The 16565-nt window shown below is 42.1% G+C and overlaps 1 protein-coding gene across 3 annotated transcripts in view; it reads right to left on the reverse strand.

The window, feature by feature from the left end:
* Positions 1 to 15290, reverse strand: part of jph3 (junctophilin 3) — a 30940-nt gene extending 15650 nt beyond the window's left edge. Inside the window, exons 1-3 of one of the 3 annotated variants that reach the window (XM_017439800.3) lie at positions 11854 to 13339; positions 1657 to 2143; positions 436 to 1088 (exon numbers count right to left, since the gene is read on the reverse strand). In XM_017439800.3, coding sequence (XP_017295289.1) covers positions 1073 to 1088; positions 1657 to 2143; positions 11854 to 12235 — 885 coding nt within the window. In that variant the 5' untranslated portion in view covers positions 12236 to 13339 and the 3' untranslated portion in view covers positions 436 to 1072. Of the gene's footprint in view, positions 1 to 435; positions 1089 to 1656; positions 2144 to 11853; positions 13340 to 15199 lie in introns of those variants that run through there. The other 2 variants (XM_025002437.2, XM_017439799.2) reach the window with 2 other exon arrangements.
* Positions 15291 to 16565: the final 1275 nt, after the last annotated feature.

The following is a 16565-nucleotide window of genomic DNA, read 5'->3' on the forward strand; positions in this document are numbered from 1 at the left end:
ACATGTAATTAGCTAAATGTTGTAAAAAGTGACATCAGAAAATCAACACTACATTTTTAAACAGTGTTTGAAGCTAAATGTGACAAAATTTAGGCATGAATTTTTAGCACAAGCTCCTTTACAAACGGCGCCCCATAGTTTACAGGAAGAATGAAACCTGAGTGAGCTGAAGAAAGTCGAAATATAATAATTTAGTTGCAAAATTTACTTTTTCGCTGATCTTCAACCAGCATTAGAGAAAAACTGAACACATATAGATTAAATTAAGGATGAAGGTGTGAAAAGGCAAAGGCAGCTGAGGATGTTTATACCTGGGTCTGTCTGTTAGCAAAATATTTCATGACCGATGAAATGGATTTTAGTAAAACCTTCAGGACATCTACAGCTGATTACAGTTTGAAACCAATTCAGTTCAAGATGGCTGCCCTAGCCAACTGATCTTAGAAAACACTAAATCTTTTTAATACTCAGTCATTTTTTATGTTAAATGTGGTAAAACTTGTGGCTGAAATGTCTGGCGGGTGATAAGCATTCCTTTAATTTGTCGCCTCGTTGGAGGATGTTGTTAATATTTCCTGTTTTCAGTTTAATCCTTAGGGTTAAAAACACACAATAACTTGATCTTAAACCTGTCAGTAATTTAGTTTTAAGGAAATTCTAAAACATCAAATCACAAAAAGGTGTTCAGTAAAAACCCAAATATTAAAGTTTTATCCTGTTAGCTTCATTCAAACACTTCACTTCAGATAATAATCAGCCTCTCTGTGCAGCATAAAGTGGATTTTTCCGCTTTTCATCCAGTCTGTGTATTTCGACAGTAAATGAAAGGTCTGGAGGTTTTTCTTCAGCCCTGATCAGAAGATCTGAGTCTCGTTTTCCCCCCAGATCAGCCGTCAGGTCAGATAATTCACCACACCAGAGTCAGAAGCCGGCGCTGCATTTTAATCTGTGTTAAAGTCTGTTTAGTGGAACAGGTGCTTGTTTCCTGGAATCTTTGTCCTCGGATGAAGGGCAGCTCCCCTTCGAACGGCGTCATCTTATTATTTCAGGACAAGTCGGACAAAGTCATCCCTCACCCACTTCCTGTCCTGAAAAGTTAAATATTCCTCTTAGACTCAGACTGAATATGAACAGGAGGATGGAAGGATTTAAAATAATGTGTTTCTTTATGGCTCACTGTAAATCCTGACCTATCAGAGAATAAATTTAATGTTTAGTTACTTGCAGCAACAAACAATGAGACAGTTTTTGTGTTTAAAGCTCCAAAAAGTCAGACTTTCAAATTGAACTAAATACGGTTAGAAGAAATTCTGTAGTTACAGAAAAACACAAAACATGTAATTACATTTCAGAAGCTGTGAAAAGATGATTTCTAACCTGTTTTAATACAAGAACTGATCCCAGTAATTGACCCTGGGTTTAATATAAATAATATAATAATATATTTACCCTCAGCTTTATTTTTATGTGATGTAATCAACTTTTTTCTTCACAATAATTAACCAGAAATCTGTCAGACTGACAGAAAACAAAGAAGGTGTAATTTAGTCCTGAAGGTTTCTGTGCACAGAGGAAAAGTTTGTAGAAATCTGACCTAAGATGCAGTCTACATGTGAAAGAGGAACATGTTCCAGATCTTCCTCCACCTGGATTTACCTGATGGTGGAGTTGATGTCTGACGCAGCGGAGGACACGGTGCTCATCCCGGCCTCGCTCCGGAACGAGCTCTGCTTGGACCTCTGCGAGGCCAGAGAGCTCCTGGACTCGGACTTCCTCAGCTTGAGGCCGGACAGGATGGACCTCCGGAACAGGCCGCCTTTCCTCTTCCCCTTCAGCAGCTCCGCCTCGCTGTGCGCCGTCAGCACGAAGCCTCCCCGGGACACGGCGGGGCTGCTGCCGCTGCTGCCGGTGCTGCACATGGACACGCTGGCGGTCAGGGTTCCCGGAACCGCAGCGGGACCGGGAACCAGCACCCCCGTGCGGTCCAGCAGAGCCGTACCGTTACTGTGCTCCGAGCCGGAGCGCAGGGAGTTTATGGAGGTCCGCAGAGGGGAGCGGATGACGGCCGCCATGCCGTACGGGACGCTCTGACGGACGCCGTAGCCATGACGCATCCCGCCGACCCACTGACCCTGAAAGGTTCCTGGAACCACAAACAGACCGGACCAGATGAGATACAGAACAGAACCATGCCGAACAGGAACATCAATAAGTAAAAGAACAGCAGGAGGAGAGTTTAACTCTGGATTTAGTTCAAAATAAAACAAAAAGTAGCTTCAGTTTGTGGCTGGAGCATCAGGGTCATGATGTCAGCTGCTGATCATAGAGTGATTTCAAAATAAATTTAAATGCAAAAGTCTGAACAGGAAGTATTAAGATGATGTAGATGATGAAAAACAGGACATCAACAAGTTAAATTAAGGAATAAGGAGTTTTTATCACCTGCTGCCAAAAGGTAAATGATTATGTCTTTGTTTGTCTGTCTGTTAGCAAAATATCTCATGACAGAGAAGATTTTTATTCAACTCTTAGAATGTCATCACGGGGAGTACGTCTAGAACTGATTAACTAGTGGAGTGAACTCAAAAAAGTCTAGGATTTGATGTGGTAGTAGCTAAGAGTCATCCCCAAGCTCGAGATTTTGTTGCTTGAAGCAAAAAGCAGAAAATATCAAATGTTTGCATCTAAAAATTTGCGACAAAAAGAGTTTAAATAAGTTTTTAAAACCGCCTGAGAGCGTGTGAAGCGTTGTGGAGCGTCCTGTCGTCACACCTCCTGCTGCATCGCAGCCCCTGCAGCTGCACGCCGCTGAAAACTAGGACATCTGAGTGTTTCCGTCACTCCCCTCGGTCTCCCTTACACACCCAAACGGAAGTGTGTGTTCCAGTCCATCCCGCCTGCACGTCCCTCTGATGTAACAGCACTCTGATTCATTCTGGAGCAAACACACGCGCTCCAGCCCGACAATGTGACCATATAAGGACCGCGGCATCGTCTCCATCACAAACACGCACCAACATTTCCCTCGTGGGCTCCAGTGTCAGGAAAACAGGAAGTTCTGAATGAACACACCTCACACACACACTGGTTTTAGGAGCCGAAGTGTGAAGTGGTGTTAAATCCACCCTCATCAGGACGACATCCCTCATACCTGCACACACCCACACACACACACGGAGTCTTTGTGAAAGACAGATGGCAGGCACATCTGGTCAGACCTTTGTAATCTTGTCAGCTCACAGCTGGACAGCCATATGAGGGATAGATCAAAGAACACACAAACACACACACACACACACAAACAACAAACAAACACTCGTGCAACAGCTTGATGGGATTTTACTAAACGGTGGCCATGATTCTGGAGCAGGGCAGCGAGACAGAAGGCAGCAGGAGACGCATCACCTGAGCTCCAGGGAGCGCGCTGACGCTGCAAAAGGACATGAAACCACACTGCTGCGAGTCACTTTTACCAGAGAGATGAAGCAAAATGTGCAGAATCAGCCCGATAACATCCAGTAAACCTGGGAAACCAACTCCAGATACAGGAGAACCTGGAGCTGCTTCCAGCTTTAAAAGGCACAAAAATTAACCGCAGTCACAATAAAATTAACTCCACTTAGCTTAGATTAGTTTTACTTGACTTAAAGCTGGGATCACAACCAGTCTGTCTTTATTTAATGCTTCTTTTAAAAGGTGTCAAAACTATAAAACCAAAAATAAAAAGCTTCTCCTGAACTGTAGTAAATGGTGGCGTTTGAAGGAGTTTAGTGAGCGTTCAGCGAGGCGCCGGGCTGCAGGTCGCTGTCCGTGGTGCTGAAAAATACAGTCAGGATTCAAACACAATGACAGTGTGTGTGTGTCAGCGGAGTGGGATAAACTGTTTACACTACAGTCACAAAAATGTCCAGCGTGTTTGAGAAGACGAGAGAGAACTGTAGCAGTAAACGAGGTTATCCTGTCCCATCACAGCTGCACTGACAGGAAAACTGACACGGATAAGGCCTCAACCTCAGGCCTGTACAGCTCTGAGGACAATCTGCTGCACGGCTCTCCTGCCAAAACAATTTCACCGATTTTATCTACGAGTGTGTGTGTGTGTGTGGCCATGTATTTGATACATTGTGGGGACAATTTTCCTAACATATACTACCTTGTGAGGACCAAAGCCTGGTCCCCACGAGGAGAAATTATGTTTTTGGGTTAGGGGTTAGGTTTAGGACTAAGGTGTGAATTGAGTTCAGGTTTGATTTAGGGTTAGTTATGTACTGGTAATGGAAGTCAATGGAAAGTCCCTGCAAAGATAGAGAGACATAACATGCGTGTATGCATGTGTGTGTGTGTGTCGGTGTGTGCAACAGGAGGAGCTCTTAGATCATGAGCGACTGTGGAGGCTGCAGGACAAAAACACCGAAACACTGATGGTGACGATGAGATGAAAGCTGCAGAAACATCGTCTCATCCGAGGGCTGCACGTGATTGGGCCTTTAATCATGATGTGGTTTCCTCTCAGTCAGCACAGATATGTGTGTAAATATAACAAAAAGAAACATGAGACATTTCTCGTTTCTGCAAGTTTGTGCCAGTGGAGATGTCTGCATTGGAGTACATTATTAATAAAAGAATGCTTGTCGCCCACCACCTTGCATGCCAAAGTTTTAAGCAAAAAATATCCTGCAATCTGTTAGTGCTCAGGGTATGTGTTAGGAATGACTCTCAGCTACTACCACACCGAATCTCAGCTCAGTATCTGTAAAACTGACTGAGTTGCAGCCATTTTTGTGTTTGCTAATGTTGATGAGCAGTGGCGGCCATCTTGAATTGGGTTCTTTCTGAAAGTTCCATTGAAATCTGTCCAGTGGTTATTAAAATATTTTGCTGACAGACAAACAAAGACGATTACATGAAAGAGAGGCGATAATAATCTGAAGAACTGGGCCTAAGTGTCTCTTATTATGCAAATTATTTCACTTTATTTTAAAATATTTGTTTCCACTCATGAAATATAAAACATAAAGACTAATAAACATCAAACTGTCTTCTTTCTGCAGCATTTATTGGTTGTCTGTTGGACTGTGGGATCATTTTCACTGCTTCATTAGGAGTAATTCTTCCATGATGGAAAATAAATAAGATTTAGGCACAAAAAGCATAAATATTGTTGTGGACTTTCCTTCATTTCAGAGCGGAGATGTTTTCACAAATAAACTCTCATTTTTCCGTGCTGCTTTGGCAGTAGTGCAGGGCAAACTTCCAAGATAAAAATCAGATTTTTAATTTTTTTTCCTGTTTCAGGCTGCGCCATTAATCCTCAGTACAAACATCAAACCATCATTACATAATCTGCAGCCTGCAGAGGAGCAGCTCTGCAGTAGGTGCAGTTTACCAGCAGACAGGGGAAAAACACCAAATCTGAGTTCGAGTGGAAGAATGGAGAACCTTTCTGTGGTCGGAGCGGAGAACGACAGAACCAGACAATAAGGAGGAGATGCTTTGACCCATTTTAGATTTTGATGTGTCACTTCTGGAGCCCAGAGATGAGACAGATGGTGACCACAGGTAGAAAACATCTCTTATGGGCAACAAGCCCAATGAAAGGGAGGAGGTGGGGGTGGGGGTGAGGGGGTCAGATCAAAGCTAAACCCCAGCCCGTGTATTTCAGACTGTTATCCGTTTAAAAGCTTTCGCTTCGGCCTTTTTTTTTCTGTCTGAGTCTCGCAGATTTTCATTTGGGGATTATTTATCTGCTCTGAAATGTCATGAAAAAGACCCAGAGTGTTGCAGAACGGATTTAACCAAAGGGGTTTTATTTTCTCATCATTTCATCACATAGAAGAGTCAGTTTGTTCCAACCAACATTCATAATAAAAACTAACGATAGAGGAAGTTTGTAGTGTTTGCTGTGGGTTCAGAACTGAGGATGGATCCCAGAAAACTTCTTCTGTGAATAAAATCGTCAGGAGAAATGGTGCACAGAGGGAACTTTCTCCCATCCGTGGTTTCCGTGTGTGCTGACGGTGTTTTGCTTTTTATCGTTGCTGTATGGATTAGAGGGACAGCTTGATTCTGACGACAGGAAAATGTTGCATCACCGAACGCCCGTCTGCATGTGTCAGAGAGAGAGAAACAGGAAACGCTGCATGCTTCGAACACACCAAAATAAAAGCCTTTCTTCATGCCTGTGAGGCTGACTAAATACCTGCCAAAAAATAACTAAATAAACAAAAATGTCACATTTAATAATATAAATATGACACATTTTACAAAGTAAAATTAATTAAATATGTTCTGAATATTGGTTTATTTAAAACTTTCCTTTTTGTATTTATTTTCACTGCAATTTTCTTCTTTTCTCTTTTGTAATAACTTCTGTATTATTTTCTATCTGCAGTTCATGTTGCTGCACTTTTATTTTGTCAGTCATTCTTCCCTCTTAATTTATTATTTATTTTAAAAAGGCAGTGATGTAAAGTGTAACCTGAGCTCAGCTTTAAGAGTTTAAAGAAAATCATTAATGTGATTTTACTCCTAAATATGTTTATAATAAAAAATGTGAAGAGTTTCCCGGCACAATTATTTGTTTTTTAATTATTTTTTTGATTTAGTTTTTTGGTGTCATTTCTTTATATTTAGAAACATGTTTTAATAAATCAGTCTTTTTGTTGTTTTTATGCTGGGATATTTTTTAAATGTCGTTTTATCAAACAGTGTTTCCCTGAACATCACGTCTCAGCAGATCAGTTGGATTCTGCTCTTCAGAAAACACAAACAAGAAAAGCAGAAAAACTCTCTGAACCTGGGCAGAAAATGCAGTTATGTCACAATCGCCCACAAACCCTCAGCTAATGTGTTTGTTTTCAGATTTTAAATGCAATAATACGACACCGACAGGTCAAAGGTCAACTGCAGCGTCAGGAAACTGTAAAAACTGCAGGGAACCGAGGAGAAAACTTCCGCCTCCTGCAGGAAAACACGGAGGTCAGCCTCCGGAGCGACATTCCTGGGAGGTGCTGAGCAAAGGGCTTAAGAGGATCAAGCAGAAAAGAATAAGGGAATTAGTCATCATTCAGCCCAAATCTTCCCCCGACAGAGTCTGCCTCATCTTCAGGACAAGAACTTTTATTTTGGAGAAAACTAAAGTGCAACAACTCATCCTCAGAAAATCTGAAGAATTTTAAAATTAAAGTGATGAAGGCAGAAGATGATGGTGTTAAAATCTAGATATCTTTCCTGTTTGTACTTAAACTAAGATATTTAAGACCAACTTTTTTTTTTTTTTAGTTGGTTTGATCAAATATTGGGTCAAACTGACCCAGTGGTTCAGTCTGCCATTTTAAGGAGCTCAAATTCAACAAATTAGTTATTTTAAAAATAACCCTAAGCCAGCATGTTGGGTCAAACTGATAACCTGCTGAGTTAAAACTCGGTCCGAGTTCAGGCTGTTTTTAAACAACTCATCAACCAGGTATGATGATAATTACTGAGCTGGGAAGTAAATTAAAGACACAGTTCAGATCTTTTTAAGTGGAATTCTGCATAAAACTTTTACACAGTTAATACCTTTCTTCTTGTATCATTATTATGTAATAATAATAATAATAATAATAATAGGGTAATTACCGGGGCCTGTTTTAGTTTTAATTTAATTTTTGGGCCTAAGAACTCATGTTTAGGCACTTGGACTTTAAGATTAACCAATAAGCCAGCCTTTGTTTTAAATTTCTATCCATTTGTGAATAATCAGAGGCTGATGAGAAGTTTGTTTTCATTGTTTGAGAAATGCGAACCTCTTATTTGTTTGTTATTTTTAAAAGAACTGTGTGAATTTAGTTATTCGTCACTTTGTTGTTTTGCTCCTCTGAAGGAGGAGGAAAGTTTAATGATGAGTTCTGAGCTGATCTGAATGCTGTCTCGTGACGTTAAAGCGAGTTTCCGTGTATTAGCCATCAGGCGGCTGTAATCTCTGCCAGCTCTGATTGTTGTACACGCTGACAGCTGTAATCTCTCTTTGTGACTCCATTTCTCTCTAAAGTGATTACTGAATGTGCGCCGTCTTTTCATTCCTCCTCTCCTCTGCCTCTGACTGAGCGCCTGGTAATCACTCAGCTTAGCTCTTCATCTCTGCAGACACCATCAGCCCCGGAAGGCCCGGTCGGCCAATCGCAGCCCGGGAGAGCTGGCAGGGGGCGGCCAATGGCGGCGAGGAACACTCCGGTCCCTCGTGACACGATGACCTGCTGCACGTCGGTAAGCGTTGCTATGGAAACGCTACTGTACAGAGCAGCTCGGTGGAGGAGGAGAGGAGCGCTGGATCAGGTGGGGCTGAAGCATCTCTGAACTCCTGAAAGAACTTCAGACCTTTCTCAGGTGGTCAAACTCATTAACGTCCCAATTAAATAATCTTCAGTGTTTTATCTGCACACCTGCTGCTGGAGGCAGCATTACGCAGGGTGGGCATCGCTAACGGTAACAAAACAATCCTTTAACACAGAAGTCTGAGTTCTCATTCAGCTAACGATAACCCTGAGACAGAAACAAAGAGTCATCTGTCACAGGGTGATAATGTTTTTGCTCAAGTCTGTGTGTGTTTGTTTGTCTGTTAGGAAAATATCTCATGAACCACCGGATGGGTTTTAATGAAATAGGCTGACTATATGTCTCTACTCTATGTGTTTGGATTTGTAATTATTTCTGTCATTAACTTGTTTTTCTTTGTCCTTCTGTCTCCTCCTGGACCAGTCCGTCTGCGTCTCCTTCCTGTCCTCTCTAACCCCAGCCAGTCGAAGCAGATGACCGCCTGTTCAAAGGGAGTTTTTCCTTCCCACTGTCACCTGTCCTGCTCAGACGAAGTGAAGATTCGGCTCAATCTGCTGCTTCCTTAGACAACTTTTACTGACTGTTTCTGTAGAGAGACCTGAGCTGACCTCTGCTGTGAGAAATTAGTTTTAAACTCCAGCGTGAAAGGAAGCGGGCGACAAGGAACGCCAGGTTTGAGTTTGAGTTTTGCTCCATTTAGGGGGTTCAGTTCCCAAACAGAGTTATGATCTCACAGATCTATATAAAGGAGAGATGTTATAAAAAGGACACTGTGTGCCACTGGAGCTACACAAACACTTACTGCATATCTAGGCCGATCTGTGCTGCATGTGTGGGTTCAGATACTTCAGCCATATTTGTCCGTCCCATTCTCTCTATAACGATCTCACTCATCTGATTGGAGAGGATCTCCTATAATCATCCAGGGAGCCATGCATCTTTTTATTATCCAACCGCTGCAGCCCGTCTGACTGCTCATTTATTTATTTATTTATTTCTCACGCCGACCCAGATCAACCCCCGTCCTGATCAGGTCCGCTGTGTGGGTTTCAGCGAGGAGATCAGGACTGACTCTGTCTGCGGCCTTCTAGTTGTAGAGTTACGTAACGAGGCTTTGGCTGCATGTGTGCTGCTGTCAGCGCTGTGCTCACGCCATCAGATATTCCATGTGTGGGCTCTTTTTGCATGCACGGCATTTAGTGTTTCTGTCTTTAGGCGTGCGTGTGTGTGTGTGTGTGTGTGTGTTTCGTTAACGCTGACTGAACTGAGAGAAGCCAATTGCAACAGATTTTAATTTCATGGCAGATTTCACGCTGATTCAAATCAGAGTTCACAAATTAAATGTCCTTTAAACGAATTATTAGGTTTTTATAGGAATCAGTTTTTAGTTTTAATCATTTACCTTACGTAAAACGTTTTGTTTCCTAACGTCGGACATTTGAGTCCAGCAGTTTGCTTCAGACAATAAGAGTAAAAGACGTATCACTGCTTTATAAATGTTATTAGTGAGTTTGTTAACACTTTATAAACCTTTAATAAGCACAGATAAAACTGTTCAAACACTGAAGCAGGTTCACTGTTTGATCAAATCCTGTTTGATCCTGTTATTTATTCATTCAGATATTTTTAGCCTGTTACTCAGTTTATTTCTTTTTAAACTAAATAACATTTTATGCCAAAACAAACGTTCTTAAATGTTTAATGATAAATGTTTGATGTTCAGTGTGGTTCTTTCATCAGTATCTGATGCTCTGTAACTGATTATTAATGCTTAATTAAATGTTTACAGCTTAATAATAATAATAACTGCGTTATTAATAACTTCAGGGTACTTTGATTATAAAGTGGAATCATTTGAGTATTTTTCTGCAAAGTTAAAAGCTTTTAGCTTTGAAATCAGTCTGTCTGTCCAATATTTTGCTGTTTAATAAAAAGTTTCATGAATCATTCAGCGGCTTGATGTTTTAAACTTTGTTCACGTGAAACCAGGAAAAATAAATCTCTAAAACTGTTAATTTACAGGAGTCAACGACTGGAAATATCTTGGTGGAACCGTGAGTTCCAGGGTTTCCTATAAAGTCAAAAACATTTAGAATAAAAACCTTTAGTTCACAACACTGATGTCCTCATTTTATCTCTTTTAAGACAAAAAACCCACAAAAGTTAAATGTTGCCGTTCCAAACAGCTTTTCAAGCCTGGGTTGGTTTTATAATAAAAAGCTCTGATAGTTAATTTAACCAGCTGACAGGTTCCTAAACAAGGCCAGAGTGACGTTTCAAATAAAAACTTCAACAAGAGTTTATTTTGTGCTCCAGTATTTAAACACTTTAAATTCAAGCACATTAAAATATGTCGAGTCCAACGAACTCCGAGGTATTTTCAGACAATCGAGCCTCGAAAACCCCGGAGTGACGTGGTGTCAAAAAAAAGCAAAACCAAAATCATCCACGAGATCTAAACTGACCCACCTGGGGTCACCTGGGGTCACCGAGGGGTTTCTAGTTGAAGGATTCAGGCGAGATAAACAACGACACCATCATCAGCCTCTGAGACACCGATGAGTTTATCTCTTATATGTTTATTTAATTTATTTAGATCACCCTGATGCTTTATGACCCCGAGCCCAGCTTCCTGAGCAGCCTTTCAAACAAACATTTCCAGGAGGATATCAGAACCAAACAGTTTTTATTCAGGCTGTGAATAAAATCTGTGTTTGCTGAGTCAGCATTCACAGTTTTCTTGGGGGGGTGGGGGGGGTGTCTGTCTACGTCTGCGTTCTTTGATTTTTGTAACTTTTATACTTTTCAAAATTTTTAGCTTTATTTACAAACATTTTCCCCGTAGAAACACATCGAGGTCTGTTCAGGTCTTTCAAAAACTGGCTGTTTTTATCTTCTTATGCTGCTTTTAGCTTCTAGCTGCTGTTTTGCTACCTTTAGCTAGTCTTTTGCTACATGTAGCTATTAGCTAGTATTCTGCATATTTTAGCTTTAACAGCTCTTCAGCTGATTTCAGCTGATTTCAGCAGATTTCAGCAGATTTCAACTGAATTTCAGCTGAAATCAGCAGATTTCAACAGATTCCATCTGATTTCAGCAGATTTCAGCTCAGTTTCAGCAGATTTCAGCTCAGTTTCAGCTGATTTCAGCAGATTTCAGCTCAGTTTCAGCAGATTTCAGCAGATTTCAGCAGATTTCAGCTCTCTGTTGGTGTCTCCTGTTTCTTCCTCGACTCTCACGGCTTCACGACCCGAACCGAAGGCCTCTGCGATGCTTCCTCACGCAGAGGAAACCTGATTTTGGATAAATCTGCCCTGAAGTAACCTCCTGCTCCTGCGTGAATGTGTGCGAGTCATGTTGAGGCGTGGGACCGGAGAGGACGACCCGAGAGGACCCGTGAAAACACTCCTCCTACTGTGCGTCTGGAACCAGCCTGTTAATCTCTCTGCTCAATAATTCACACATCGTCAGACGGTTTCTTCTACCCACAAACCAACCAGCAAAACACCCACAATGCATCTGTCCTCCGGTTCTTACCTCCATCTGAGTACGTCTCGGTTCCGTACCCGTCCTGCAGCCCGTTGTTCCACGTCCCCTCATACTTCCCACTCGTCCCCGTGCTCTCCCGGACGCCGTAGCGCCCTTTGAAGCCATGCGTCCACTCGCCCTTGTACACCCACCGGCCTTTATTCTCCACCCCCAGGCCGTGTCTCTTGCCCTGCGCCCAGGTGCCCTGGTAGGTGTTCCCGCTGGGCCACGTGTAGACGCCCAGCAGTTCAAATCCGTGGGCCCAGGAGCCGCAGTACTCGCCCTGGCCCTTGGGTCCCGTACAGATCCCGTAGCCATGCGCCTTGCCCTCCTCCCACCCTCCGCAGTATGACCCCCCATCGTCAAAGTTGAACCTGCCGCCAGTGGACATGCATGTAACAGGTCTTGGCAATTCCCCTGAAGCCTCGACAAAAAGAAAAAGAAAAGAAAAAGAAAAGAAAGGGAGCAGAAAGAAGGACAGTTTGGTGCTTGGAGCAACCCACGGAGCCGAGCCTGCAGGTTGGAGAGGTGAGGGGGGAGGAGGAGAACTCCCACACAAACCACGAAACGCCACCTCTGGTTTCCAACCAGATCAGAGCAGAGGGAGGAGAGAGGAGAGCCACAGAGCCAGGCCCCTCACTGTTCACACCATTCTCCCGGCGGCCTCAGAGGAGCTTCAGCTTCTGTGGAGCTCCTGCAGGTGAGAAGAGAGCAGAGCGGGGCCTGAAGCTGCCATTATCCTCCCTGAGCTGGAGCTTCACTGGCCTCCTACACAGTCGACGACACTGACTCTTCCTCCTACTCGCTCCTGCTTCTCGCTCAGGCCCACTTATCCTCCTGCCTCCTACCTGATGATGCCTCCACCTCTCTGGGGGGCAGAGCCTAGAAGATTCCCTGCAAACCACCAACCCTTAAATCACCAGTGAGGCCCCCCCTCCACAAAAAAAAAACAGCGAGATGATTGTCCTGATTATCCGTCAGACTCTGTGACTCACTTTGGACCTCTCCATCATCGTTTCATCCTCATCGTCACATATGTGGCTGCGCTCTTACATGCGAACAGAGAGGGAGAGAGTGAAAACGGCCCAAAAAGCCCATCAGATATTCAGCTTTGCTGTCGTTCGGTGATGGAGAGCAGGAATGCAGTCTCCTACCTCCTGCAGACACACACTCTTCCTGACAGAAACTGCGCACGCACACACACACGGTGAAAATAAACAACTGAATGGATTAATTTCTGCTCTTCTCTCCCTCCCCTCTCCCTCCCTCTGTATCTGCAGGTCTTTAATCCACTGCGTCCATTAGTGGTTTATCCTCTGCGCGCGTCGTCTTCAGTCCATGGATGCGACTGCGTTACGCGGCGCTCTGTCCTCTCCTGCTCGGATCCATGTTTCCCCTGTGGAGCTCCGGCTGACGCACAGCCGCTGCCTGGGTCTCACGGTCTCCTCTGTCTGCGTGGGTCTGTCGCTCAGAAAATCTGCTCATTAGAGAGGACTGTTCCACTGCAGCTAAATCCCCCTCCCCTCCTCTGCTCGGTAGCACAATCCGGCTTTTAAAGAGACAGAAGCGTCCTTCTTCCTCACCTGTGGATTATTTTTATCTTTGCACCGAAGATGAAAAGGGAGGGACAATGTTTTTGGACATGTCTGTTAGCAAAATATCTCATGAACCACAGGACAGATTTTAATGAAACTGGAAATCACACGTGTCAAACTCAAGGCCCGCGGGCCAGATCCGGCCCTCTGTAACGTTTCATCCGGCCCTCTAGTCTGGTTCAGATCGAGTCTCTGATTCTTATTTTGCTTAAAAAAACTGAAGTTTTCTCTGACAGTGACTTAGAAGCCAACAATATATAGTTTTAATTTCTGTATGATCAGGTTTTTAATGTTTTAATGTTAAAAACTTCATTTAAAAGCTGAGTGAGGCGTAAGAAATGACAGCTAATGATGAGCTTTTTGAAGTTTGATCTATTTGTCTGTGTTCATTAAAGTCTGTTTGCTCTAAATTCTGTATAATCTGTAACTGGGAAAAGATCATTGATATTTCTATATGAATGATTTGACATAATACATCTAAAACCAATTAATTTATGTAATTTTTAATAAATATTGATCCTGATTGGCCCTTGGCTAGGACCAAATTTTTAATTTTGGCCCCCTTGGGTTACTGGGTTTGCTGTAACTCAATCACACCTACAGATAGGCAGTGAAGGTTTGGTGTGGTAGTAGCTGAGAGTCATCCACAACACGTACTCTGAGAGCTAAGATGTCAAACTGCGAAAGGTGACAGATAACATGTATTCAATAAATGCTCGACTCGAGCATATTTGGTCTAAATATGAGCTCAGAAAAATAAACAAACAAATAAATAATGACAATTATGACTTCTGAACAGCCATGTTGAGGGACTAAACCTGGCTGGAATCACTGCAAGGCCCAACAATATTCTATTCAAATATTTAAACAACAATAGTTCATAAACAATTATTTCTTCATCCAGACATGAAACTGGAATCTTGTGTTTTAAAAAAAGGTTCTGAAACTGAAGAACAAGAACATCCATCACTGATTAACTGAAACATCAGGTTAATATGTTTAAACTGAAAGATATTGATTTATTTTAGACGTGCTGGATGGTTGAGCAGATAACGCTTTGGTTCCATCTCCTAAAAAAGGTTATTTTTCTTGGCTTGTGGGTCGGAATAATGGGAATCTGCACGGATCCTAAATAGGAAAAGTTCCCAGAATTCCATTTGTCATCTAGCTGTTTACTTTCTGTTTGCTCCAACAAAAACTGCTGGATTTTCCTGAAGGAGCAAAAGGATTTTTTAACAGTCTAACAGACAGTTAGTTTGTTTTCAGCTGCCTCCACTCCAAAAATCAACCAGATGTATTTATCAGCACAGACGTTTTTTACTCCAGCAAAATATGGAAAAGATAATTTAATTTTCTGTGGCAACAAACTCAAACATTAGGGTGAATAAAGGTTAATTACTTTAATATTATTTTAAGTACTGAAAAAGCTTCTGAACATTCATCAACAAACATTTGCTCTAAGTTTAATAATTCTCTCTAAAATGTGTAGAAATTAAGATTAGACTTTTAAAATACTGTAACTTTCCTATTTTCTAACCCAGATAAAGGATCTAGGTTTAATTAAAGTTTATTTAAAGCTCTTTGAAATGAAATTATGTTTTAACATAAACCCTTTTTTCAAACTTTAACAATAAAATCTCCTATCTGATCCTGTTTACAGTGATTAAAAAAAGAGTGAAAATATGATCCTTTTCAGCAGTTTTTAAACTCATATTAAACACTTTTTTTATTCTTAACAATAAATTAAAAGAAACATTTACCTGTGCTGAAGTCATGAGAGCAGAAACAAATATATTTATGAGTGTAAGACACCGTTTAGACCTTTGTTTACATGATTTAGGTCCCTCAAAATGGCGGCGTTTTAGAACATAGCAGATCATGTGACCCTGTGACGTCATGCAGATGGCTGTCAAGGTCCAGCCTCCAGTCCAGGTGGAGAAACCCAAAAGAAGACACAGAATCCTCCCAGTAGTTCACATACTTTGAACGTTTTTCTGTCTGAGGAGTTAAAGTTTGTAATTTACAGAAAATGTAATCATGTTGAAGTTTTGTTTTAACGGCTCGTCTGATTGGCTGGGATCCTCCAGCATCATGTGTGGATCTGTGAGGGATGAAGGCAGCAGAGACAAGCAGAAGATCTTTAAACCGGCTTTGTGGAAACAGATTTAACCAAAAGTCACATTTAAACCAACCAACCGAGGAAACCTATAAATATTAAACAGCTCATAAAGCTGAGGTTTGAATGTGGAAGTTTTAGGTATATACATTTATGTTTCTATGGCAAACAAGGCTTTGAATAAAACTTTAAATCATTAAATGCCTTGCAGGGATGCATATCGCCCGCCCCCTTTCATCCCAAAGGTTAAACTTCAGAAATAACGTCATAGTTATTTATTAAAACGAGAAAAGCGTGTCCGAGGGCTGGAGCGTGCTGAAGGTCCAACAGAACCCCTCAGACACCCTGGGACCCTGTCCCTGAAGACCACACACAGGACAGGGGACGAGGGACAGCCCTGCTGGATGTGGACACAGGACAGACAACATCTGGACCTGTCCTGGAGCTCCGGTGCCATGTTCCCTCCCGTCCAACCAAACACCGCCCGGACAGGAAGCCGCACGTACGCTCACATCTGATTGGCTGAATTTAGACTTGTTATAAATCTCCCCCTGATGGGAGGATTTGATTAAATCCTGTTATTTAAACCCAAGCTTCACTCCTGATCACCATGAAAAGAGTGAAAACGAATGAATTTTGGGTCAAAACTGTACCTGAGCAGCAGAGCAGCATTTAATAATCCGTTTAGTTTTAGTTTTTAAATAAAGCTCACAGTTTTCACCTACAGCAGGCTTTTATTATTCATCTGTTATTCTTCTGTTTCCATTCCATGCATTTAAATGTATTGTTGCTTTTAATCAAATTAAAAATAAATTCCAACGAGAAAGATGATCGGCTCGGAAGCAGATCTGAGTCCTGGATCGGGATTTAGTGAAAACAAAGTTCAGAGTCAGGAGATTCAGTTCTTGTTTACACAACAAAACCTCTTTATTTATAGTCTTTTTGTCCTGTAGGGAGGAGAGGAGAGGAGAGGAGAGGAGAGGAGAGGAGAGGAGAGGAGAGGGGAGGGG

Source organism: Kryptolebias marmoratus, linkage group LG11, assembly GCF_001649575.2.
Source record: "Kryptolebias marmoratus isolate JLee-2015 linkage group LG11, ASM164957v2, whole genome shotgun sequence".
In the NCBI taxonomy this organism is placed as follows: Eukaryota; Metazoa; Chordata; class Actinopteri; order Cyprinodontiformes; family Rivulidae; genus Kryptolebias; species Kryptolebias marmoratus.